At 53.0% G+C, this 23,195-nt stretch overlaps 9 protein-coding genes across 9 annotated transcripts; 4 read left to right on the plus strand and 5 right to left on the minus strand.

Moving 5' to 3' along the window:
- Positions 1 to 169: 169 nt before the first annotated feature.
- Positions 170 to 1,581, plus strand: BDZ99DRAFT_459498 (uncharacterized protein). Its single transcript, XM_033719177.1, has 2 exons — positions 170 to 418; positions 467 to 1,581. The coding sequence occupies exons 1-2, from the start codon at positions 178 to 180 to the stop codon at positions 1,408 to 1,410; spliced, it is 1,185 nt and encodes a 394-aa protein (XP_033580694.1). The 5' UTR covers positions 170 to 177; the 3' UTR covers positions 1,411 to 1,581.
- Positions 1,582 to 2,016: 435 nt separating this feature from the next.
- On the minus strand, positions 2,017 to 3,448 carry BDZ99DRAFT_436171 (Thioesterase/thiol ester dehydrase-isomerase; the record flags this gene model as incomplete). Its single annotated transcript, XM_033717525.1, has 3 exons — positions 3,220 to 3,448; positions 2,679 to 3,048; positions 2,017 to 2,498 (listed from the first exon to the last, which is right to left on the minus strand). Exons 1-3 carry the CDS (start codon positions 3,337 to 3,339, stop codon positions 2,017 to 2,019), a joined length of 972 nt encoding a protein of 323 aa, XP_033580695.1. The 5' UTR covers positions 3,340 to 3,448.
- Positions 3,449 to 4,410: 962 nt separating this feature from the next.
- BDZ99DRAFT_223744 (Pkinase-domain-containing protein) lies at positions 4,411 to 7,585 on the minus strand. The gene is made up of 2 exons (XM_033713452.1): positions 6,219 to 7,585; positions 4,411 to 6,171 (listed from the first exon to the last, which is right to left on the minus strand). The coding sequence occupies exons 1-2, from the start codon at positions 7,463 to 7,465 to the stop codon at positions 4,740 to 4,742; spliced, it is 2,679 nt and encodes an 892-aa protein (XP_033580696.1). The 5' UTR covers positions 7,466 to 7,585; the 3' UTR covers positions 4,411 to 4,739.
- Positions 7,586 to 9,180: 1,595 nt separating this feature from the next.
- On the plus strand, positions 9,181 to 10,823 carry BDZ99DRAFT_472899 (uncharacterized protein; the record flags this gene model as incomplete). The annotated part of the gene is made up of 2 exons (XM_033721798.1): positions 9,181 to 10,223; positions 10,274 to 10,823. 2 exons carry the CDS (start codon positions 9,181 to 9,183, stop codon positions 10,821 to 10,823), a joined length of 1,593 nt encoding a protein of 530 aa, XP_033580697.1.
- Positions 10,824 to 11,616: 793 nt separating this feature from the next.
- Positions 11,617 to 13,825, plus strand: BDZ99DRAFT_567481 (uncharacterized protein; the record flags this gene model as incomplete). The annotated part of the gene is made up of 6 exons (XM_033727690.1): positions 11,617 to 11,722; positions 11,775 to 11,867; positions 11,919 to 12,073; positions 12,128 to 12,266; positions 12,323 to 12,951; positions 13,034 to 13,825. 6 exons carry the CDS (start codon positions 11,617 to 11,619, stop codon positions 13,823 to 13,825), a joined length of 1,914 nt encoding a protein of 637 aa, XP_033580698.1.
- Positions 13,826 to 15,229: 1,404 nt separating this feature from the next.
- BDZ99DRAFT_472901 (uncharacterized protein) lies at positions 15,230 to 15,844 on the plus strand (the record flags this gene model as incomplete). The annotated part of the gene is made up of 1 exon (XM_033721799.1): positions 15,230 to 15,844. The coding sequence occupies one exon, from the start codon at positions 15,230 to 15,232 to the stop codon at positions 15,842 to 15,844; it is 615 nt and encodes a 204-aa protein (XP_033580699.1).
- A 151-nt stretch (positions 15,845 to 15,995) lies between these two features.
- On the minus strand, positions 15,996 to 17,619 carry BDZ99DRAFT_223830 (uncharacterized protein). The gene has a single exon (XM_033713453.1). It carries the CDS (start codon positions 17,215 to 17,217, stop codon positions 16,147 to 16,149), a length of 1,071 nt encoding a protein of 356 aa, XP_033580700.1. The 5' UTR covers positions 17,218 to 17,619; the 3' UTR covers positions 15,996 to 16,146.
- A 408-nt stretch (positions 17,620 to 18,027) lies between these two features.
- On the minus strand, positions 18,028 to 19,130 carry BDZ99DRAFT_459503 (uncharacterized protein). The gene has a single exon (XM_033719178.1). The coding sequence runs from the start codon at positions 18,686 to 18,688 to the stop codon at positions 18,149 to 18,151; it is 540 nt and encodes a 179-aa protein (XP_033580701.1). The 5' UTR covers positions 18,689 to 19,130; the 3' UTR covers positions 18,028 to 18,148.
- Positions 19,131 to 20,060: 930 nt separating this feature from the next.
- BDZ99DRAFT_436183 (YccV-like-domain-containing protein) lies at positions 20,061 to 22,475 on the minus strand. Its single transcript, XM_033717526.1, has 2 exons — positions 20,653 to 22,475; positions 20,061 to 20,585 (listed from the first exon to the last, which is right to left on the minus strand). The coding sequence occupies exons 1-2, from the start codon at positions 22,287 to 22,289 to the stop codon at positions 20,414 to 20,416; spliced, it is 1,809 nt and encodes a 602-aa protein (XP_033580702.1). The 5' UTR covers positions 22,290 to 22,475; the 3' UTR covers positions 20,061 to 20,413.
- Between the last annotated feature and the right edge of the window lie 720 nt (positions 22,476 to 23,195).

The following is a 23,195-nucleotide window of genomic DNA, read 5'->3' on the forward strand; positions in this document are numbered from 1 at the left end:
AGTATCATGCTACTTCTGTACTGATCGTAGTTAATAATGTTTGCAGTTCAATCCTCTACAAAGATCCCCATTCCCGAGATCCTCGACTGGAGTGATGACGACAGCAATCCCACCGGCACTGAGTACATCATTATGGAGCACGCCCCAGGTGTTCTATTGCTCAAAAAATGGCCATTTATGACTCCTCGTCAACACGCGCAATGCGTCAAGAACCTCGCACAGATGATTGTCGACATGGCGAGGCTGCCATTCCCAGCATTCGGGAGCCTATATTTCTCAGATGCTCCAGTTGACTCTAAGCTGAGGACCAAGTTTGCAGATGGCTTCTGCATAGGCCCTCACTGCGGTCGGAGCTATTGGGATTGCAATATTGGAGAAAAGAGGTTCTATGAGGAAAGACCTGCCAATCAAGGACCTTGTAAGTATCCAATAGCAAACCAGTTTGCAATATTGACGTTATTTGCAGGGACTGATCTCGACGCCTTCTCCACTGGCCTGATCGGTGTAGGCTTTTCCCGGATTCCAAACGCTGATCCAAAAGGAGCCACGCTTCCGTATCGCGGCTCCGTACAAGAGCATCGGCGGTTACTGGTTCTCAGTGACCAAATTCTCAAGGCGCTGGCTACGACGCCACTCATTCAAGACGTGGCGTCACCAACTCTGATCCATCCAGACTTCCACAGCAGGAACGTGTTCGTTTCAGATGAAGACCCGACCTCCATCACCGCCATCATCGACTGGCAGTCAACCAGCATCGAGCCCACCTTCGTCTACGCCGACCAGAGACCAGACTTCGCCTATCACCCAGGTGCGGCGTTCTTAGGGAAGCGGATGAACAGCGATAACGCGAAGGTTGATGAAAAAAACTTGGTCGAGAACATCACAGACGAGGTTGCCCTAAAGTTACTCGAGAAGGACATCTCGACCTGCGTGAAGATTTTCGAGACTATGCTAGTCATGGTCCCGAAGGTCCATGCTTCGCGCGTGATGGATGAGGCCCTTCTCCGGGTGTTTCGATATTGCGACGGAGGATGGGTGTATAGTGCGGCGGGCTTGCGACAGGAACTCATCGAGCTCTCAAAACGCTGGAAAGAGCTTGGGCTACCGGACGAATGTCCGTATCAACCCACACCTGAGGAGCTTGCTGAGCATAGGAAGGAGTACGAGGATTTCGAAGCGCGGCAGAGCCTCGTAACAAAGTGTGAGAATTACCTAGGGGCGACTTATGATGGCTGGGTGGCTGCTGAGCACTGGGAGATGGCGGAGGGTAGGCACAAGGAGATGTATGATACGTGGATTGAGGGGAGCAAGGGAAATGCGGAGGACGAAGAGAGAGCGGCGTTGTTATGGCCGTTTCCCCCCAATGTTGGGCAGAAGGGAAGTCAAGAGGTTGTGGTAGTTGACGTCTAGGACGGCGTATGGCTTCAGAGCGAAGTTTCCAGGAGCATGACTACAAAGATGTGTCTACCAATCCACATCATCTATGATAAGGCGCTTCAATATCAGACCATCGACACCTGGACATGAACGTAATGCCAAGAAATCAATTACCTAACTCAGTAATTACTCTTCTCAGAGGGCATGGAAATGTATGGAGTCCAGAGAACAGATTTCAGTAACCAAGTGAGCTTATTTTGTCAAGTTCGCTGAAGTGGTGAAGCGAACTCGCTACCATACGATCTGGACCCTACTTACGATCTTTTTGACTAACGCCCTATTTCAGGCCTTAGGCATCGGAGCCTTCTGGCAACAGTCAGGAGCACATCGAATCGTTGAATCTTTTGCTGCGCGATGCGAACTGACTGGGACTGGACATCAGACCTTCGGCATTGACACCTAGAACATCCCAATGCTTGCTTGAGGCGAACGTATCAACGTCTCTAGTATCTCCATTAATAAAACTGGACGACGTCCTTCCTTCACCGCGAACCAATCGAACACTCATAGTACGTCTACAAGCATCCCCCATACAATCCTCTCTCAACTTCCCACCCCCCTTAAACCCACCTATCCCATCTACAACTTACTCTTCCCCCCTTTCCCGCTCACATTCCTCACAATCGCCCGCCCATTACTCAAACACACCTTCCCCCCCTCCACCCGCGTAATAAACCTCACCTCCTTCCACCCCTTCTCCCCCTCCCCTTCCCCCACCACATTGCTCTCGCCCACCGCATCCCCCACAATCCACATCTCCACCACCAACTTATCGCCCGGCTTCACGGGGCTCGCGAACCGCGCCTGGAACTCGCGGATGTTGGCCGGGTTGCTGCCGCCAAAGGCCTGCAGCACGGCGTGGGCGGTGGCGTTCCAGGAGAAGAGGCCGTGGATGATGGGGCCGCCGAAGCCCATTTTGCGGCCGGGCTCGGGGGTCGCGTGGAGGGGGTTGTAGTCGCCGTTGAGGCGGTAGAGGAGGGCGGTTTCGTGGGTGGTTTGGGTGACGGACGTGGCGTCGGGCGTCTTGCCGGCGGGTGGGGGGTAGTTGACTGTTTTGGGGCCTGCAAGGGGGTGGTGGTGGTGGTGTTAGCGGGGTGTTTTTTGAGGGATACTCGGAAGGGCTGGAGCGCTGTTCTGCCTCTCGTTTCTCCTTTCGCTTTCGCTTCTCTTTATCTGCCCATTGAAGTGATAGGGTGATGGAGTGAGGGAGAGAAACACTGAGTACGAGACCGCCAACTCACCCTTCGGCCCACCCCATCCCCCCGCGCCTACATAAAACGCGCTCCCCACCGCCCTGCTATACACCTCCCCGCTTGCTTTCTCGACTAGCAGCTGCTCCGTCTCCACCACCGTCCCGGGCTTGCCCTTATCGTACACGCCCAGCACTTTACTCCTGATCTCGAACTTCCTCCCCGCGGAGCTGGTCGGGAGCGGCTTCAGGAACTGCAGCTTGCGCTCGCCGTCGAGCACGTTGCGCGTGTCCAGCTTCGGCACGCCGGCGATGGGCACGGCGTTGGAGCGCGCGTAGAAGTCGATGACGTCGGCGTCGGTGTGCTTGAACGGCAGCAGGATGGGGTAGGTTGGGAAGGGGGCGAAGGACGGGTGGAGCTCCTATATCCAATCCATCCGTCAGTCAGCGCAAGGCTTTTCCGTCTGGGTTTGAGGAATTGAGCGGGCTCATAGGATAATTAAGGCTTTGGAGCGTTTTCGTGGCGATGATTCCTGTGGATGTGACTGCAGGGATGGGAGAATAGGGGAGCTCTACGAAGTATGGGGACGCACGTATAGGAAATGCAGCTCGTCGGCTGTACACCCAATGCTCGCTGCGAAGAGCAGCACGTCGCGCTTCAGCCATGTCACCTCGAATGTGGGGAATTCGAAGCCGACGCCTGGACCGCTCATTTTTGCGATTTGGACACGGTAGACAAATAAAAGGACTGATTAAAGATTCACACTACACGAGCTTCAAGAAAAGCGCGCAAAGGAAGCACTGTAGAGCGATTTAAGAAAGATGCACAAATTGCGGGGAAACATGATCCGGGGGTGGGCTTGATCGTAAGCTCTCAAGCTTCGCCGAGGGTTGCCTGTTGCCGAGGTCGCGTCGTCGACATGATGGAGACTGCTGAGGACCGGCTTTTGTGTTGACGAGCCTAGGCAGAATGTCAATTGCGTGCTTCGACCCTGTAGCTACAAGGGTAGTAAATGAGTATAGAGAGCAGCTGTAGTCGATCCAAAATGCGGAGCTGGAGCTGGAGCTGGAGTACAAGCTCCAAAGGTCGGCTGTTCCGGATATGGAAATCCCGATCTCTTCTCCGCATGTTCGCACGATCTTGATTTCGAGACACCACCCCATGCATTGGCTTTGAGAATACGATGATATGAATCCGGTCTCCATCACATCTCTGACGCAAATCTGCCGTCATGCTTGATATTAATGTCTCACAACACCTCATGCAGTGTAGACGAACGTTTGTGCACTGGTGACCTGCAGCAAGCAGCACGACGAAGCAATAGTATTGGCGTTTCAAGACCGTATATACAGAGTCACCTCCGCCGATTTAGCTCCCATCCATCCCTAGCCCATTTGAAACCCCACTCAATTCAACGTAACGACATTCGTTCGGTTCGTTCGGTTCGTTCGTGATGTGTATATAAATGCCAAATGCAAGCCACCGGACCAAAAGAAAAGAGAGACATGAACAAAGCGCACCATGATGGTTGGGAGCAAAAAGGAAATTATCATGCATCCGACGACCCGTCCACGCAATGCAAGTGCAAGCAAAGCAAGAAAGAAGGGGAACCCAAGAACGCCCCAGCGTACGATGACGTAGTCCACCTTCACCGGAAACCCAAAATGGAACTGTGCTGACTGATTCGTTTGGTGCTCGCTAAAACCGATGTGAACAGCGAGTGAATGCTCGTGGATGCTCTCGTAATGCAACAGCGGAAACCATTTGACCGCTTGGCAACAGACCACGGTTCAAGATTTACATCCTCTTCGGATCCGTAACATGGGGCTATCCCGTATGATAGGTTCGAAGGCAGATTGAAAGCTTCCCCATCATTATCGCCGCTCCCAATCCCCTCTTTCCGGGATTGCTTCAATGGCTATGACCATGGGTATCCAGGGAGAAAAATTCAAACCTAATGAAAGCTCCTCGGTGTCGAGGAATGGATTTACTCGCGTCATCAAGACGATTCAAATTCCCGAAAAACTTTTGTAGGCGCGATAACGCCAGAATTACGACGGAGGAAACGAATGAAGCGCGTAAATGGCCACGCAGAATACAAGTATGTACTCATTAGACATCGAAATTTCCGTGATTGAAGATGGTATCGTCATGATCGCTGCTTGGAATGATGCCGCTCATCCGGTCCCCTTTACTGAACGACCTCTCCCAGTCAGCATCCTCGTCATTTTCGTCTTCATCCATACGTTCGAGCTCGTGATCGCGACTGCGGAACTGCTGATCCATGGCGCTTTCGTCAACAAATGTGAAGCCCGCAAAGTTGGCTTGCATCGTTGGCGAGAGAGGAGTGGAAGCGGGGTTGATCCCGGACGCAAGTGCCGCGGCGCGGGCGTTGAGAGAACCATTGCCGTTCAGAGCATTGGTAAACTCCGGGTCGAAGTTGGATACGTCAAGCTCCGATTTGAGTTTCGGCTTGAATGGCGGAACTACGTTTTTCTTGGTAAGCGCATCCCAGTCGATATCGGCGAAGAACGGGTGGGCCTTGAGTTCCTCCGCGTCACGAGTTGCGCCCAATCGGTGCTTTGGGTTGCGGTTGAGAAGACCCTTGACGAAGTTCCTGCCTTCAGTGCTGAGTGCGTCTCTCGGGAATCTGACTTTGCCAAAGGCGATGTTCTTGTACATCTGTTGCGTGTCTTCGGCGTAGAACGGACTCCAACCGCAGCACATCTCAAACACCAACACGCCGAGAGACCAAAAATCGACCATTTTTGTGTATCCATGCTCGTCGAGCAAGACCTCTGGGGCTAGATATTCTGTAGTGCCACAGAACGTGTTCGTTGTCGCATTCTCGCCGAGGTTTGCTTTTGACAGACCAAAGTCGCAGAGTGCGATATGGCCCTTAGCATCTAATAAAATATTCTCCGGTTTGAGATCGCGGTACACAATGTTGTGATTGTGGAGATGCTGTAGAGCTAGGATGAGTTCTGCGATGTAAAACTTGGCGCGCGCCTCGTGGAAACGTCCCTCTCTCTGGAGATGCCAGAAGAGCTCCCCGCCCGACATGTAATCTGTCACAAGGTATAGATCCGTGGGTGTTTGGAAAGAGAATTTTAGTCCTACGATGAACGGTGACTCGGTCATGGCGGTTCGGACCAGAATGTTGCGTTCGCCCAGAGTATGCGCGACCTCCTTCTTCTGCACTATGACCTTCTTGGAGAGAACCTTCATGGCATATATACGTCGCGTGTCTCTCTTCCGTACTTGGAAGACCTGGCCGAAAGTGCCCTTTCCGATCAATTTGAGGATTTCGAAATCTTCTGGTCCGTAGTGCTTCTTATCGGTTTTGTGGAAGTTGATTCGAAGATGAATTTCGCCTGAAACGTAGTCTTCCTCGCCCTCTCGTGGCTCAAGGGTAAACCATCGGTCGTATGGGTGCTCGTACTCCACCAAGTTTGGGCAGAATCTAATGTGGCCAAGGAAAGCCTCTCCGTTGCTGCGGTCATAGACAGAGATGTCAATCTCAGAGTGGTCGCCGACAACATCACTATCATAATTAGTAGCTGTCAGTTAAGTCTTTTAGTATCATCTTACAATATTGTGTCATGCTCCCACTTTGGATCGGTGGTTTCCTGAAGCCCGCCGTTTTCCTTCGGATCGGAGCTGGTTCCGCTATTGCTGCTCTGCCTGCTCCTCATAGGTATCGCCATGGGCCGGCCCATATCGCTGTCGGTACGCTTAATGGCAACTCCACCTGGCGCATTGTTCTTCTTGGATGCGCCATCTCTCCTCGGTCCCTCCGAGATATACTCGGCCCACTGAAACTGACACACGACGTAAGGATCCACGCTGGGACGCAAGCCCCGTCCTTCGGAAATTGAGACGGAAAGTTTTCCTTTTGGCGGCCCAACAGCTGCAGCGTTTCGTTCCTTCGGTTTGGCCTTGGCCTTGGCTGCCGATTGCGGTGGTTGAGATAGAGTGGAAGGAGCAGAGACCTTTCCTTCTTGCGAACGAGTTCTCGGGGTTTGTGGAGGGGTGGCCTGATTGCGCCGCGGCGAATCCTCGCCATCAGTTAGCTTCGTGACTCTTCCATTCGACTTTGAAGCCGACGAACGCCGTGAAGCGGGACGCGATGCAGAAAGTGAAGCAACGATGGGGCTGGAGGGGGTGGTCGAGGGCAAGCAGCAGGCAGGGTTCGAAATGTGTGCAGTAGGGAAAGGTAGTGTCGTGACGATGGTTGAGAGGGGGCTGGCAACAGCTAAGGTATGCCTGCGGGATCTGGGCAGGGGAGAGTCGGTGCTAATCAAGCTCTGTGTCGAGGACACCACAGCAGGAGACGCAACGACAGAGGAGAAAGGGTGCTCGTCTTTGCTGCCTTTGCGCATTGAGGACGAAGAGGATGTCGGAGGGGTCGGGTAGGAGAAGGAGATGTGGTGGCAGGAGGGGTGCGGGAGGGCATTGTCCAAGCGCTCGTGAGGGAGCAGTGGCGGAGATTCGTCATCGCCGCTCAGAGCTCCCGACGGCGAACATGGCGCCGTCGGCAGTGCATCACTCTCCCCAGTGCGGTCCTCCTGATGCTCCTGGCGGGCGGCACCAGCTTGTGCTCCCTCTGGACGGGGGGTGGGCAGTGCGGGGGAGGGGCTGTCGACAGATTGCACACGGGGACGTAGAGATTCACGAACCTGACCAAAGTAACTGTGAAGTATGCCTGGCAGTCGTTTGTCGGTCAAGTCCGGGCGCGGTGTCGCCGCACCAGGGGGCGTCGAGCCGTTGGAGCCGATCTGGTCGTGCGCTTCATCGTCGTTGGCTCTATGCGGGGCGAGGAAGTTAGCAAAAAACATGGCGAGAGAAAGGGGGGGAGGATATGCGCATGCGACTGCGGGCGAGGGAGAGGCGGCCGGAGCATCTATTTCAAGGCGTGTGTAACGCTTGAATCGGATGACCCTCGTAAGTGCAGACTGCGATTTGAGATTTCGGCGGTCGGCCACAAGCGAACATGGCAGTCTCTGCAGCTGGATCCCCTCTCCCGCGCCTCGCAGCCAGCACTGGACACAGGAAACGAGTTGAGCAGCAGACGCAGGCTTACCGTGAGGACAGGTGCTGGTGCAGCAGCTCGCCCGGGGGCCCGCCGTGAGCCGTCATGGCGAAGGCGGCACCAAGCCAGTACGTGGGCAGCAGGCGAGGAGCTGGAGTGGCGGCTGCAAAGTGCGCAGAATTGGTCGTCGAGACGCAGGTGGTGGTGGTCGTGGTGCTGCGCAGGCGGGCGAGCGAGGGCCGTCCGTCGCGCGCGAGAGTGAAGCTGGGCCGCGCGCCGTGTGTCGTGTCGAGGGTGGAGGTTGCGGTGTTGGTGGAGGAGACGGCGAGCATCGAGGACTCGGGGCCTGGGTGTATCGTCATGCTCGCTCTGCTCGGCGCAGGACTCGGCTTGCCCTCCAAGGGCCGACTATGCTTGCCGACTGTGGTTAACGCTGGGCGCTCCATTGGCTGCGGACGACTCGCAGTGTTAGTGCAGAGCCTGATGCGCACGCAGAGATTCGGGCGCAGAACCGGCTGCCGCGATGCTCGACTGTGCCCCGTTCTTCGGCGCCCAGGGTGAAGTTGCAGGCAAAAACCGGGGCGGACGGCGCGGTCCCAGCTGAAGGCACCACCGTCTTGAGTCGTGAATCAGGGAAGGGAGAGTGAGGCAGCAGAGGGCGAATGCCAACTGAGGTCCGCCGGGTCTATCATCTGCGCGCCCTTCACCGCTTCGCGCCGCTGCCTGACCATCTTCTCCCGCTCAACTCCCGCCGATACCCTCTCACCCGTGGTCCAGCCTTGTTGCTGCGCTCAACGCGGCTGTCACGAGTGCGTGAGGCCCGGCGGCATGCCTCAGGCTGTTCCCTTGGGCCGCCGAGGGGAGGCCACGGGGGCTTTCCCGCTGCCCTTGGTACCTTGATATTGGCGTGATTTTTATTCCATCACCTCACCTCCGTTCACGGAGTCGTTCCGGAGCCGTCATGCCGCAAGTACGCCCCGGCCGTCATCGTCCAACACTCGCTGCTGATCCGTGATGCAGAGCTGAGTGAGCCGTGGTCACACAAAGTGGTATATAGGGCGCTCTCGGTGAATGCTCTGGCCAACGACGGCACTTGCAACCGTCACGGCGGTGCATCGAGATCGTTCCGGGCTGCTGGGAGAGCATGAAGACAACATCGTCAGGCCTGTCTGCATTGCGCCGCTTCGAGTCTGACAGCTGACAAGCAGTGCGACATCAAGCTTGCCGTCGACTCTACTCCTGCTCTGTGCCAACAGTGAATAGATATGGGCATGCGGCATTCTTGTGCTCAACTCTCTCCCGCCTGGGCAAGCCGCCCTCCGCACTCCGCTGGCATGTGATAGATTCCGCCAGACAGTGCCGCACGTGACTGTGACCGTTTAGCCAGGATCGGCTGACTAAGCGAGGCACGCCTAAACGGCCCGCAAGTCGCTTCCTGGCGCCTTGCCGCTGGACTTCACCTCGCGTCGACAACGTGTGTCGAAGATCGAACGAAAGCCTCCAGCATCCCCACCACGCCAAATGGCACCCCGCGGCCGCCCTCGAATCCGTCGCAGCACCCCCGTGCGCACCCCGACCCCTGCACAACAGACCGACGATGAGGACATGGCCGACGCCGCCGAATCGCCCGCCGAAACTCCTGCCCAGCCAGAAGATGGCGACAATTCCGCCCAGGACTCCGATGCAGCTCCTGCCGCGTCTGAACCCTCTTCACCTCCAGTCGTGCAGCAGTTCCCGCGCAAACGTCGCTTAGGCCGTCCCCCCAAAAACAAGCCACCCGGATGGGACCTTGGTCTGGAGGATGTCAACGACCCAGGCTCTGAGGGCGGAACACCCCAGAAGCGGCGGCGCGGCCGCCCCTCCACCGGCGGGGTCAGAGGCAGGCCCAGAGGAGGCCCGTCACACACCACGCGCGTGCCAATCGACAAGGAAGGCAATATGATGGACGTCGTCGACGACGAGGTCTCGCTACCTGAAGACGCCGAGGGAGAGGCCAAGGTCGACAAGATGGGAAACCTGCAAGGCGGCCGCGACTATCGCGTTCGAGTATTCACCATCACTGGAAGAGGGGACCGTCTGTACATGCTGTCAACCGAACCAGCGCGATGCACCGGTTTCAGGGACAGCTACCTCTTCTTCACTAAGCACATGCAGCTGTACAAGATTATCATCGACGAGGCGGAAAAGCGCGATCTAATAGCCCGCGAGATTATTCCACATTCCTACAAGGGTCGCGCCATTGGTGTTGTCACCGCTCGATCCGTCTTTCGGGAGTTTGGTGCGCGCATCATCATTGGCGGAAAGAGAATCACAGACGACTACTATGTCACCGCCGCTCGGGCCAGAGGGGACGTTGAGGGAGAACTTGCAGACCCGAATGATATGTTGCCGGCCCCTGGTGAGCCTTACAACAAGAACCAGTATGTTGCATGGCATGGTGCAAGTAGCGTTTACCACACCGGAGTTCCTAGCGTGCCTACAGCAATGGGAAAGGTGGTCCCTGGCAAGCGTAAAGTCAACATAACGTCAGCCAATTGGCAGTTCGAACATGCACGCTCTTCAAGGTAGGCCATACGCGATCGTTTAAAGCTCTTGCATGCTAACACAACAATAGTCGTTTCAACTCTACACTCGCTGCTGCCAGACGCATGAATGTAGACGGCGTATATGATGCTCACACCAACGCCATGTTCTATCCCGGCATCACGCAACCAACTCACACGAAATGGGAGGAGATCCCAGCAACGCCGTCGGCTGCATCCGAGCAGCATCTAAATGGCCATCTTACGAACGGAGGGGCAGAGCTCACAAACGGCGTCCACGAAGTCAGCCTGGAGAAGGCTGTTGAAACCAAGACCGATACCATTTTCACGTCTGTGCCACCTATCGTATCACGCAACTACCTAGTGGTAGATACGTATCTTACTTCGGCTCCTGTTACCGGCTTGGGTATTCCTGGACCAGATGGGGCTTATTACGACACCGGCGTCAATGGCTTGCCCGACGTCAGTGAAGACATGTTGGCCGAATTGCCCCCGGAATGCCGGCAAGCTCTCGCGGTGGCGCAGCAAAGCGAAAAGGAGTGGAAGAGCCAGTTCAATACTGAGGCGCTTGATGGGCATAGGGCAAAGTTGAAGATTGGCTTCACTGGAGTTCCAGTTTGAACAGCATTTACAGACGTCTTTCATCATCATCAAATGGTTGCTACCAAAGGAGTTTTCAGGGGCTGCCCAGTCCCTGGCGTTTAAGGCTATGGATCAACGATTGCCGACCTCATTAGATGGTTACCCGGACAGTGGCGATGCTTTTAAAATCGACATGTAATATTATGGAGGCAAGCTTTCGGCATCGGCACTACGTGCGATTGGAACACTCCTTCTCATTCGCAGCGTTTCGATAACTAAGTCAACACCGAGTCCGGAATAAGATAAGCAAAATTCGACACTGATCTCCAAGTTTGCACACGTGATCATCTATGACTTCATATGATAACAGTAGCAGCTAGGATACAGTTTGTTTCTTGGAATTATCGAGAATGGTTGCTTCTTTGTTCCGTACGAGCGGCTAGCCTTGTCAAGGTACATCGCACAAAGGCACATTCTTTCTTCCGATTCGCGAAGCCGTTCTATTATGGCGGTATCCCTCGTGGCGTCTTCCACTGACCTTCTAGAAGTCCGTATGCTGTCGCGTGGCTGGCTTCCTTGTAGCCCGGCTCAGGGAGTACAAAGGAAATGCGTGGGTGGCTGGCGGCCCTTCACTTTAGATTGACCACCAATCCTAGTCGATCACTCAAAGCTAGAACAAAGGCGCACAACTATCATGAGAGTCGGTGACTGTCTAGGTCAACTGCAAAACAACCAGTAAAACTACCCGGCATTCTGGGAGGGTTTCGCAACCGCTCCGACTCCTCCAGTACGGCTGAAACTCCAAGTTACCGAAAACGACAACATCGTCAACATGTCCTTGACAGGTAACCTGACAGGTAACGGCACTGACATATTTGCTCCTCCTAAATGCCCTACTCCCTTGCTAGAGGAATCTAAATTTTCAAACTCTTCAGGATGTGAGTTACACCACCTAGACGTCCTTTCAGGAATTTCAAGCTGATAAATTAGATATACCGGGCCGATACTGTGGAGTTGGTGCTAATGAAGATGGCACGGTTTGCTGCTTTCCCTGTCCTATCCAGGACTGGGTATACCCTGCAGGTATATTTTATCCTGAGTGTGGGACTTGGCAGTGACTGACAGTGTTCACAGACTGGAAAACCCAACTGAAGGTTCCGAACTACCTTAGCATTCTCTCTCTCGTCGTATGTCTCTTCCTGCTCTTGTCTTTCGCGCTTTTACCTCCAGAAAAGACCCATAGACATTATCTCAGCGTCGGGCTTCTATTCCCGGTGTTGTTCATATCTGTAAGATGAATCAAACCGATATTTAAAGGAGAATATATTAACGTGATAAACTAGCTATCCTTTGTGATTCCAGCTGGACACGATCCACCCTTGTGTTACGACGACATCACCCCCAACGACATGCACTCAAGCCTTTCTTGTGCCTGGACAGGAGCATTTGTAGCTATTGGAGGCCTCGGATCGGTGATATGGGGTGGGTACCATTTTGACAACTCACCGTCATCTGCACGATACTGACTACTATCCCAGTCTTCCTCCGCAGTCTCTGGCTGCATATCCGTATATTCTGGGACCGAGATCCCGGCCAGAAATTCAAATGGGGCTCCATTGCAGCCGGCATCTTCCTTCCCGCCGTCTTCCTGACTGCTCTCCTGGCCGCAACAGGCGTAAGCTATCGCATGGGTCTAACCTGCCTCCCTAACCACCCAAACGCCATCGCTAGTTTCTGGGTCTGGCTCGTAGGCTTCGCTATAGCAGGCTTCATCCTGCAGACCCTCACCACCGGCTATTGTATCTGGATTTTCGTTCGAGCCAGGAGACGTGAGCGCGAGAGAATTTCCCAAGGTTCACTACGCCGCAACAGTGCGAACGAGAAGGTGGAGACATGGCGACATGTTAAGACACTGTTCTTGCTGCAATGGCGTAATATTCTCGTCAGCGTCTTTGTCATCATCGGCTCCATCTCCTTCTTCATCGTCTTCTGGAGCCAGGACGAGAAGCTCGGAGCAGTGTTCAACGACCCCGCGAACATCATGCCGGTCAGGATCTGGATCACCTGCTTGATACTGAGCGAAGGAGACAAAGAGCAATGTCTTGAATATGTGCATGGCTTTACAGTCAACAGACAAACCGTACTTGCATCTTTGATCCTAGCTTCTGTAAGTACAAAAACGCCGTCCACCTCCTTCCTACTCATCTCCACAAGCCTTGCAAAAGACCCCAAACTAACCCCCACCCCAGCTCGTCGGCATCGAAATCTTCATCCTCCTCGCCCGCGTCTCCATGTTCAGCGCCTGGCGCGACCTCTTCGCGCGCCCCTTCCCCCGCCTCCGCCGCCGTCCCGCCTCGCCCCTCCTCACCTCCCTCGAAGGCCAGCCCCTGAAAGCCTCCCCCCTCGCTTCCACCTTCCCGGACTCCGACGCCTCCCCGGCCGGCTCAGCGCGCGCCTCCACAGCCATCAACCGCACCGTCTCGACTAAATCCCGCTTCCACCTCGGCATCCTCCGACCCAACCGCCAGCGCAAGGCCCCAGACGCACAGGCACACGCCCCGCCAGAGATCCTCCCAAGCCCGCCCACGACCCCCGCGGCGCCGCCCGCAAGCCCCAGCTGTATCCCCACACACCCACCGCCGCCGGGCACGGCGTACACGACGCATAACCGCGTCGCGACGCCCATCGATCGCGCTACCACCGCTTCGCCGTCGTCGGCGTACTCCAACCGGCCTGACCAACCAGTGGCTGCGCAGAATGGGGGGTTGCAGATCTCGGCGCCAACACCGGGGAGCTTCGCGCATGTTGCGACGGGGTTCCCGTCGCAGCGGATTGAGCAGGTGAGGGGTGTGACGCCGCCGAGCCCGACGAGGTTGGGGAGGGGGAGGAGCGTGAGGAATGCGGGGGATTTGCCGGAGTGGGCGAGGGAGAGGGAGGAGAGGAGGGAGAGGGAGGAGAGGAAGAGGGAGAGTGGGGTGGAGCAGGGCGGGGAAGGGGGGATTGTGGGGAGGGGTGGGTTGGGGATGAATCCGTTGCGGTAGATGGGTAGGAGTGGAGAGGGGGTAGGGCTGATTCTTTTTGGAGGTTGGGTTTGGGAGTGTTGAGTACCTGCTGGACGTGTAAGTCTTACGCGGACGTAACGCGTTTGGTTCTTTTGTTGCAAGCACTTACGAATCTAACCGCGTTGGAGGAATTTTTTTGATAGACGCTGCGTGGCACCTCGTGTGATTTTATCCTGTTACCTACCTCTGTCTCGTTCTGTTGCAAAGCTTTACCGATTCAACCGCGTAGAATCAGTTTTGTTAGACGCGGTGTGGACGTCATGGGGCACGTAGTAATCAATGAGCGACAGTCAGAGGGGGAGCGGATCAAGCTAAGATGTATAGACAAAAGCTGTTGTATTGATGAGGATGAGGAAGCTACTGCTAGCGGACTCCCATACCCATACACCGTGTCAAGGCCACCAAAAATCGGATAATTTTGAAGCGTGCACTACCACGCCATAAGTTTAATAAACAAAGGTAGGTGCTAGAACGTGATATCTTACATATCAAGAAGCATTTTCACTCCTTAGATTCTTGAAAATCAATAATGTTGTGGTTTTGACAAAATAGGGGGCCCCCGCGTCCACCCAGCGTCACTAAAAGAGATGTTCTTTCTAATAAAATAATTCCATTTTCTAAATTAAATAAGAGGAAGAGAGTAACTAGAAGTATGTACCAGAGTGTAGAACCTTATATATAGGTGTGTTATAGGTTAAATTAATGATAAAAGTGCGTTTACTGCAAAATTTTGGTGAGGTGTACAGGTAACTATTGTTCTACGCAGAATACAGATTCCCACATCCGCGACAACAGTAAGGCTAGTGTTAAGGGTGGAGTGTTCACAGCGTGGCAGTTCTAGGATCTAATTGAACGGCTGGATGCATACCTCATCAGCGCGGCACCTCTGCTGATGTAGTTCTCTGGCGTGTCGATGAGGCGTTGGAACTCAGCATGATAGTTGTTTGTGGGGAGTACTATGGAGTTCCATACTTGTCGGAGGCTGGCCAGGTCGAGGGTTGTTCCGGGGTCACTTTCAAGGGGCTCGACGAAGCCCCGAGAATCTTTCGGTCCCGTTCTATCACGAGGTTAAAAAGTGAACACGGAATTGTGACTTCCTGATCAGAAGATAGGGGTCAGGGAGGAGCGGTGAGGGCTACGGCAGGTGCATGAGACGTCTTGTATATGGCCTCGTCTTCCTCCAGACCTCTCCTCCTCTACATCCTCATCCCCATCATCAAAAACATTACGTACGGCGTCTACTCTCTATCGTTACGTAACAATAGGGCGATACCGCAAGCAAGATTCCAACACGGCACAGAAAGAGAAGGTTTCAACACCCCAGAAGACACTTTCCAGAAGTGACCGAAGTTCCAGCCCTAGACTCACATTCTCTCCTCAACAATGGCCCAACCCAACCAGCGCACGATGCGAATCATACATTTCTACGACGCCCTACTTCCCGTACCTTACGATCGCCGCCTCAGGCGGCCCATGTTGGCCGGGTTGAACGGCTGCTCCGAATCCCTAAACATGTCTAGCCTCCGAAATGCATGGAACTTCTCGCTGCACCTCCCTCCGAGCATCGACTACGCGAACTTCCAGCACCTACTCTCCACACCCGAAGACGACGAGGCCCGCGTGGTGCTAGTGACTGCTATCCCGAACTTCACGGAAGACGGACGCGACTACCTTGAGTTCACATGGCACACGATGACGGAGCAATCGGACAGCTTGCTGAGAGAATCTTGGCCGGTACGAGGGGAAGGGAAAAAGATGGTGCTGCTTGGACCTTTTCCGCACGGGTTGTTGTTCTGGATGCATATGAATCTGAAGCCGTTACTGCTGGAACAGGATGTGGATAAGCAGCAGTATGACGCGCTTGCGGGGTTTTACTTAGAGAGGCTGCACCAATTACGGGTTGCGGTGGTTGGAGAGGCTGAGGGATCAATCCTCAGTTTGGCGCAATTCGGAGAGCATTCTTCTGACCAAGCGCTTGAGAAATCGTTCGCTCGATGAGCTGATGACATGCTCCAACAATCTGATAGTGAAGCTGGAGGTGTCCTTCGGATAGCTCGATGTAAGAAGGGATTCGAAACGAGTAGCTGTCTCAGTGTGAAGTATAGACTTCCGCATCCTTTCGAATGTCTTTCCTTCTATGATCTGTAACCATGAGCTGGCTCTGTTGACATCACATCCACTGGTCGAGGGCAACTCTTCAAAAAAGATTCCATGGGGAGCTTCTTCAGCCGTAGGTGACCCACCCTGATGCTTCTGACCAAAAGGTCGCTGCTGACCCAGGGCGTGCTTTTGGTGAATGGTCACCGTTTGTTGAGATTGTGAAAAGCTGCGTTGATCATGGAAATGGCATGGCCATCTTGAACACGTAGGGTTTCCAGCACAAATCGCACCTCCGCTTTTAACCCATCTTCCTTTTCTTGTTGAAGAAGTAACTTCTCAAGTAGCTCATAATCTTCGAGAATGAGAGCTTCCAACAAACGCACGTCGCCTATAGCAACGGGAGGCAGTCTAGCAATGCCACCGAGCCGTAACAAGGTCAGTGCGAGCTTTTCGGAATGATCTCTGATATGGTCTTGACGAGACGTCTTATGTGTCACATCAGACCGAATAACGAACCCTTCTTGTGCGAGTTGGTCGGATATCCAGTCAGCTCGGTTACCGAAGGCCGATCCCAGTACTTCTGAGCTGAGGGGTCCACCAGCTTTTAGTAACGCGAGCGTTATCTCTAGATGTGTCATCGATATTGCTCGGGCGAGTACGTCACTATTACTTTCTTTGTTGAAGTCTACGCCGAATTCGAGGACAAGTCTGACCATCCCCAGTTCTTCGAAACCAACAGCAGCCATCAATGGAGACGTACCTCCAGGTGCAGTCTTGTTTACGTTTGCGCCAGATTTGAGGAGTTTCCTCGGAGCGGGTATATCTCCGAGATTCATGGCCACTAGCAATGGTCCCTGTAGTTCTGGCCCGGAGATGAAAGATTGATATTGAGTATACGTTTTCAATACAGTATCTAGCATAGATGTGTTGCCATTCCGTACAACCTCGCGAATGATAGCCTGTCTGAAGTCTTCCTGCGACCCCCATCTGGAAAGGCAAGGGTAGGCTGGCGATTCTTTCTGGTCTACAAGGGCTTCGAGGCCCTCCAGGCTTGCATGGATTAACATTTCCAATCCATCAACTGATTGTACCTTTAAGGCTGTTCTGGTTGCCAGTAACACCCATTCAGAAGTCTTCTCGGGCTGAAAGTGCCATCTTGCTAGGAATATCATCTTGGTACACTGAGTATGTCCGAATTTAATGGCAAGAGTAAGCGGCGTTATGGTGCTGTAGAACCTAACATTCACGAAGAGTCCTTCGCCCAGCATCATACGGAGCAGTTCAGCATTGTCGTGACGCTCGACGGCTGCAGCAGCGAATCCAATTGGAATATTGGTAGAAATTACATCCAAAGGATGACGCAGAGCAAATTGAAGCCAGTTTTTGCTAAGACCAGGAAATCGCGATCAAAGGAGCATCTTCACTGCTTGGACGTTAAATCCGCTTTGTCGAGGAAAAGCGTGTGCAGGCCAGAAATCTGCAGCGTACAACACGAAAGGATGTGATGCAATTGCGCTCAATTTCGACGTCTGGTTGCTCAGGTCCAGGGCTTTCTTCCGAAAATCTTGAAATGCTAGATACGTTAGGCAGGTATTGGCAATATCTAGCTGAATTGCAGGAGAGACCTCGGCCTCATTCTCCATCAGGAACTCATGGATGGTGTAGTGAACGAATCTGACGGTTTGTTCCCCGGAGGTCCGACTCCTAAGGGCGTCTTCTGCGTCAGAGGATCCGGCTTGAAGGTGCACAAGGCCAGCGCAGGACTCTAAAATGATGTCGATATCTATGAGGCTGCCTACATTGAGGGTTGTATCCCCTGGCTCTACAGAAAGCGCCTGGACGAGTCCGGATATTGTCAAAGGTCTTTTCAGGTACGCGATCTAGGATAGAGCACGGATAGTGAGGGCGGCTTCATACTCGGACTGCTTCTTGATCCGTTGAATTGTGGCATGATAAACGTCGTTCAGTCGTGGAGATAGCTGCGCCAATAGCGATCGTACTTGTCGTGGTGTGAGCGCTGTTCGGATTTGCTCAAATTGGAGTTGTGCGAGGAGAAACCTAGGTCGCGTTAGTCTGTATAGTGGCTCGTGATAGGATTGTGTACACTCTTCTACCGCTGCTTGTGAACCGTGGTGATTCAGCGCCCTTTCAAGAGGTCCGAAATAGACTACAATCTATCATTTTGAGCAGCTGGGCAACTGATTAGGCCACCTCAGACGGCGACAGAGAGCTGTACACAGGCTGGGCGATTGGCCTATTGCTCTGGACATCTTTGTATGCGTTGAAACACCACACGCAGTAGTAAACACGTGTACGCGAATCTGTGACAGGAAATTCTAAATAAGAAAGCTTGGAAAAGGGTACGACAAACATTCCACAGGATTTCTCGATGATAGTACGGCAGATTGCTGTATTGAGCGTCTTGTCTTTCGCCACGAATCCTTTGAGGCGTTTCGATGCCGCAACCTTTGACTCTAGGTATATTTGTAAGTCTCCTTCGGTCGCCTCGATCGTTATGCCGAGCACGGTTTCGAAATACTCTGCTACGTTGATGTGCGGCCGAGATGTGCAAAGGATATGATATGAATGTGCCAATCCCCTGAGTACGTCTAGGAAGGTGTCCCGGACGTCTTCTCCATACCCATCGATGCCGTTGATCTCATCAATGGCATCAACCACAATGAACCCGTCTTGAAGGTCTGTCGCATTATCCTCAAGAAACGAGATTTGTTCCACTAGCATTAGTGGTGGAACGTTTTCGCTTTCTCTTTGTGCACCTCCAGAGCCTTCGCCATCACTATCTTACTTTGAGATGCAAATTGTCTTATAAGGCTGGAGACGAGATTGGAGGCGGTCTGCTGATTCTGATCCTTGTAATCGCAATAGATAAACGCAACCATTGGAGCGGTTCCCGACGTGCGTGAGCATCTCAATGACTCAATGACGAAAGAAGTCATGTAGGTTTTACCAGCTCCCGAGATTCCAGAGCGCCACAAGACTCGAGCTGGCTCCTCTAGTCTCCATGATTCGAAATTTTCGTGCTGCAAAAGCCAAAGGTTGGTGCGGGGGTGATGCTGTTCGGATATCTGGCGACGTTTTTCCGAAAAGGTCAGAGGAGAAAGCCAAGAGAGGACCTTTAGCCGCTCTTGTTGTTCATCTAGACAATTTTGGCGATCTCGGTGATCTGTGATAGAGGTAAGTAAGTCATGGTTGAAAGCTAGATCCGGACCTACCGTTCGCAATAACCTTCAGCTGCTCGAGATCTCTTGACATTTCCGCCATATCGTGGCCGTAATTCGGGAGTGCCTTGATAGCGCTCAAAACGGTCTTAACCTGCTCTAAAGTCACGTCCGCATTAGCCACGAACGACGGCAATGCGGCACAAAGCCTCTTCGTCTCGTCCAGCGTATGAGCTTGTCTGCTTAGCATCTCCTCGACATTACTACCCGTCTGCGCCAAAACCGCGCATCCATCCACAGACAACGCGAATTGGAATATGTGCACGTAGCGGTGGATATCCGTGATAGCTTCGCGGTGCTCGTCCTCACGAAACGGCCAGGCCAGCTGTGCTGCCGTGCGTCTAATTTCGAATTCTCAAACTTGTCTGCCTGCTTCTCTAGCTTCTGGAGAAGTGTCTGCAGTCTAGTCTCGCATGTCGTATGGTAGTGAAAAGCACCTAGGTACTGCTGAAGCTCGAGAGCGTTGAGTTGGAGTTAGAGCTAGCACTTGCTTGTTTATCCAGGAATGCCATGAGCTGCCCCAAGGTGGATGAGAGAGCTTGCAGCTCGGCGACGAAGTGAGGCGCCGCTGTTGAAGCGTTGCTGAACCGGGATGTTGTTTGCACGAGTTGAATAGTCAAGCTAAGAAGGCCGGCGACGCCAGCAGCTATGCTTAACGGGTCCATGCCAGTATCTTTGATGACTTGTAGATGGCTTCGTGATATTTTGGGATGAAGTGTTCCGAGAGCCAGCTTGCGACCTCGGGAAGAACTTCACGCGGCTGTGCAGCTGAGGTGCATCAATCAGCGTCACGGCTGCCGTCACTGTCAACTCCGCGTAACTCAATATGAAATATTCTCCTAGGCTCTAAGTTAACGTAAAGAAACTTACAGTAAGTGCGTAAATATTTAGATCGTCTTTTCTGATGGGATGCAATTCGGGTATCATAGCCACGTGACTTGTTCAAACATGATACGCTTCCTGAGTCTACACGAACCCGTTTTGGCTCTTCGTTTCGAGCCCCACGTATGAGATGAGGAGTGAGCATTTCGATGGGCGGTTGAGTTGAGCTGCGCTGTGAGGAACTTGCCAGGTGCGATGTCCAGAATGACGACACAAACATCAATCATTAAGCAAAACATGAACTTAGCTCAGCGTCTCATCGTTCCTGAAAGATTACACTCATTAACATCCAAGCATGACTCATATCGTAATCGTGATACTTGAATACCATCACGTATCTACAGCTTCAATCATCGGGATACTCATCCCTGATATTGCTAACGAAGACACCTTGATTGCTATCCCACCGCTTAAAATACCGACCGGCAAGTTTCATCATGGATTGCGAGGGCTCGTAGGTTGAGAGCACAGGCTCAATGTTTTCTTTGGCAACATATCGCATACTCTTGTCTGCCACACTGCATGAAAGTTAGATTAGTCTGAAGTCCGGAAGGTGAGTCAATAGGCAGGTAGGTGGGGTCTTACAGGACATGATAGAAGCCCTGGTCCCGACCACCAGATAGGTGATCGACACCCATATGTCTTATCCATTCTTCTCCAGCAGCGCAAGACGAGTCCCAGCCAGTGATGACACCTTCATACAAGTACCGCCGATGGTGAAATACCTGACCAACTTTGTATGTCAATTTTTTGGTCATCTCCGAACGAGCTGATACTGGTTTTGGTTTTGCATCAGCAGCGTGGATGGAGTTGATATGGTGTAAGAGACGCCGGCCTTCGGGTAAATTATAGAACATAGGCATAATGTGTTCTTCAATAAGAGTGACGTCCCAAGGAGAGTGCTGCTGAAAGTGGTCACAAAGGTATGGGAGATACTGCCGCCGACGCGTCGTAATGCTCGCCACACTTCCATCTTCCTCTAGCCCCGGGCCTAGTATCAGCATGGACCAGAGCGTTGCGTAGAAGGCGTCATCCATATCCGGAAATGCTGAAAGCCAGGACGGTGGGCGAAAACTACTGTTAGCCCACAACTGTTCCTCGGTTTGTCGAATAGTCTGGACTGAGTTCATGATGTTACGTGCCGTCCTTAGTACCAGTCCCCGAGTTGATGCGTCGCCAAGAAAATTATTATGATCTGAACTGTGTATACCCATCTGGCGGAGCATCGTCCTTAGGGATTCCTCCGGAACTGCTAGATCAGATCGGAAGGGGTCGATATATAGATGTTCAGGGGTCGCGGTTGTCGAAGCGAGTTTTCCATCAAGTGTTTGCCCTTTGGGGGGATGTACTATTCCATAGACGTGGAAAGGATAGCCGCAAGGGCGAGCATCTAAACCGACCCGTTCAGCAACTGCACAGTAGATAGCAACGCTGATCAATGGTAGCGACTCGTGGTCTTCGCTGCTGAGAACAATGCCGATGAAATTGTTTCGAAGAGCTGTGTATGACTCCTCTGAGACACCTCGATAGTTGCGAGATCGGAGGAAGCTTGCAAGAGTGAGAGCTTGCTCTCGTGTGCTGAGGGAACCTAGAGTAGGATTCTCGAGGCGAAGACTACGCGCCAAATCGTCCAAGAAGCGAGTAATGTCGTCGATATCGCCTGCGTTTGTACCCAAGGTAAACATGTCGTACGCGGCCAAGGCTCGTTCCAGCTTCACTGCCGTGCCCTTTGCGAGGTCCTTCCACACGTTGATGGCAACCTCACGGTGAATCCGATCAAGGGTGGCGTTCGCATAGAACCTTCTTGCAAGCACATCTTCAGTATCGTTGGGTACGCTGCATTCCCGAAGAAGAGCATCTTTCGCGTCGTAACCCAAAGCAGCGATTTCGGCTACATTCGCAATTTGCCGCTTCTGAGATGCGAGGATCTCTTCAAGTAGACCACTCGTAGTGCGATCAGCAGCAATGCGCTCCTTGAAGAGGCTTTGCCAGTCGGTATCGGTAAGAGGCCCGCCCAGCTTCGCACTGATATGGTGCCTGGTATGCCAGAACTTGAACCGCGATTGGCATTGAGAGCGCCATAGTGCAGGCAGAGTGGCAATCGCCCTCAATCGTCTTGATACACCCGAACAAGTGACGAGAGCCTCTGGTGGAAGATATTCAAAAATGGCCTGCAACAATTCTGTAGGTAAGGAAGTAAGGGAAAGGTCCTTGGCGGCCATTATGCTTGTGAGGGAATTGGGAGTTGTGAGATGCTCCGGTAGAGATGAAGAGCCTGGCAAGTAGAGCTCTTATGTAAGGTAGCACTCCCAAAGGGCGGGTCTTGCTGTTTAGCTTGTCATTAACTAAGTACCCCACTGGTACTGAAGACGTCAAGATAATGAAAGTAGTTTACCAGAACATGCGGAATTGGGAAGCAAAAGGGTATCGTAATGGAGGAGCGGCAAAAGCAATAACGATGATGTGATGACGCCGAGTCTCGGCATTTTGTCCCGGAAAGTCACGTGATCGGCGAACATCGGCTACTTTTCCGGCGACCGACAACGACAACTTCTCTACCGACCGTCTGGTATAAAGACTCAACTGCGGACATTTCTTCCACCAATCTCTTCGGGCTCGCCGATTGACTAATCTCCCCTCTTGCAGAAGTTCCTCTCGCGCGAATCCCCGCCTTCGCGTCGACCGTTCACTCCGTCTCATGGCCCATCTCGCACATCGTCCGCCGAACGGCAAGATGAGAGAATGCCCAGAGCACGCTGCAAGACTGTATTCAGAGCTCATAGGCAGGATAATCTTCAAGCTGTAGCAGAACTCGGAATGTAATTATCAAGTCACTGTTGGATCTGGAATGGGTCCTGTGGACAGAAACTAGTGTGACGGGAATGCCGGAAAGCAGCTCGTAGAGCCTGTCTGGCTTGGGACTAGGCTATGTCATGGTGAGTTCTTGCTCCTATGATGCGGTCTTTCTGCCGATTGCATGTGAATATGACTATGGCAAAGTCACCCAGCAACTTCCAAGAAGAGTCAGCAGTAGGTTCTATTCATTGGCCAACTCGCATGGAACCTTGTGTATGTGCTGCTCTATCTTCTGCTAGAATTCCCTGATAATCCTTCCGGTATTTCTAGGT

Source organism: Mytilinidion resinicola, assembly GCF_010093595.1.
Source record: "Mytilinidion resinicola strain CBS 304.34 unplaced genomic scaffold BDZ99scaffold_4, whole genome shotgun sequence".
NCBI classification, from domain to species: domain Eukaryota; kingdom Fungi; phylum Ascomycota; class Dothideomycetes; order Mytilinidiales; family Mytilinidiaceae; genus Mytilinidion; species Mytilinidion resinicola.

Coding starts and splice junctions, on each gene's coding strand:
- BDZ99DRAFT_223744 (XM_033713452.1), bottom strand. CDS start 7,465: ATGTTTTTTGCTAACTTCCTCGCCCCGCATAGAGCCAACGACGATGAA. Junction 6,172..6,218: donor TGGGAGCATGACACAATATT/GTAAGATGATAC, acceptor TAATTATGATAG/TGATGTTGTCGGCGACCACT.
- BDZ99DRAFT_436183 (XM_033717526.1), bottom strand. CDS start 22,289: ATGGCCGCCAAGGACCTTTCCCTTACTTCCTTACCTACAGAATTGTTG. Junction 20,586..20,652: donor CAGGGCTTCTATCATGTCCT/GTAAGACCCCAC, acceptor ACTTTCATGCAG/TGTGGCAGACAAGAGTATGC.
- BDZ99DRAFT_459503 (XM_033719178.1), bottom strand. CDS start 18,688: ATGCTAGTGGAACAAATCTCGTTTCTTGAGGATAATGCGACAGACCTT.
- BDZ99DRAFT_223830 (XM_033713453.1), bottom strand. CDS start 17,217: ATGATGCTGGGCGAAGGACTCTTCGTGAATGTTAGGTTCTACAGCACC.
- BDZ99DRAFT_459498 (XM_033719177.1), top strand. CDS start 178: ATGACTCCTCGTCAACACGCGCAATGCGTCAAGAACCTCGCACAGATG. Junction 419..466: donor ACCTGCCAATCAAGGACCTT/GTAAGTATCCAA, acceptor CGTTATTTGCAG/GGACTGATCTCGACGCCTTC.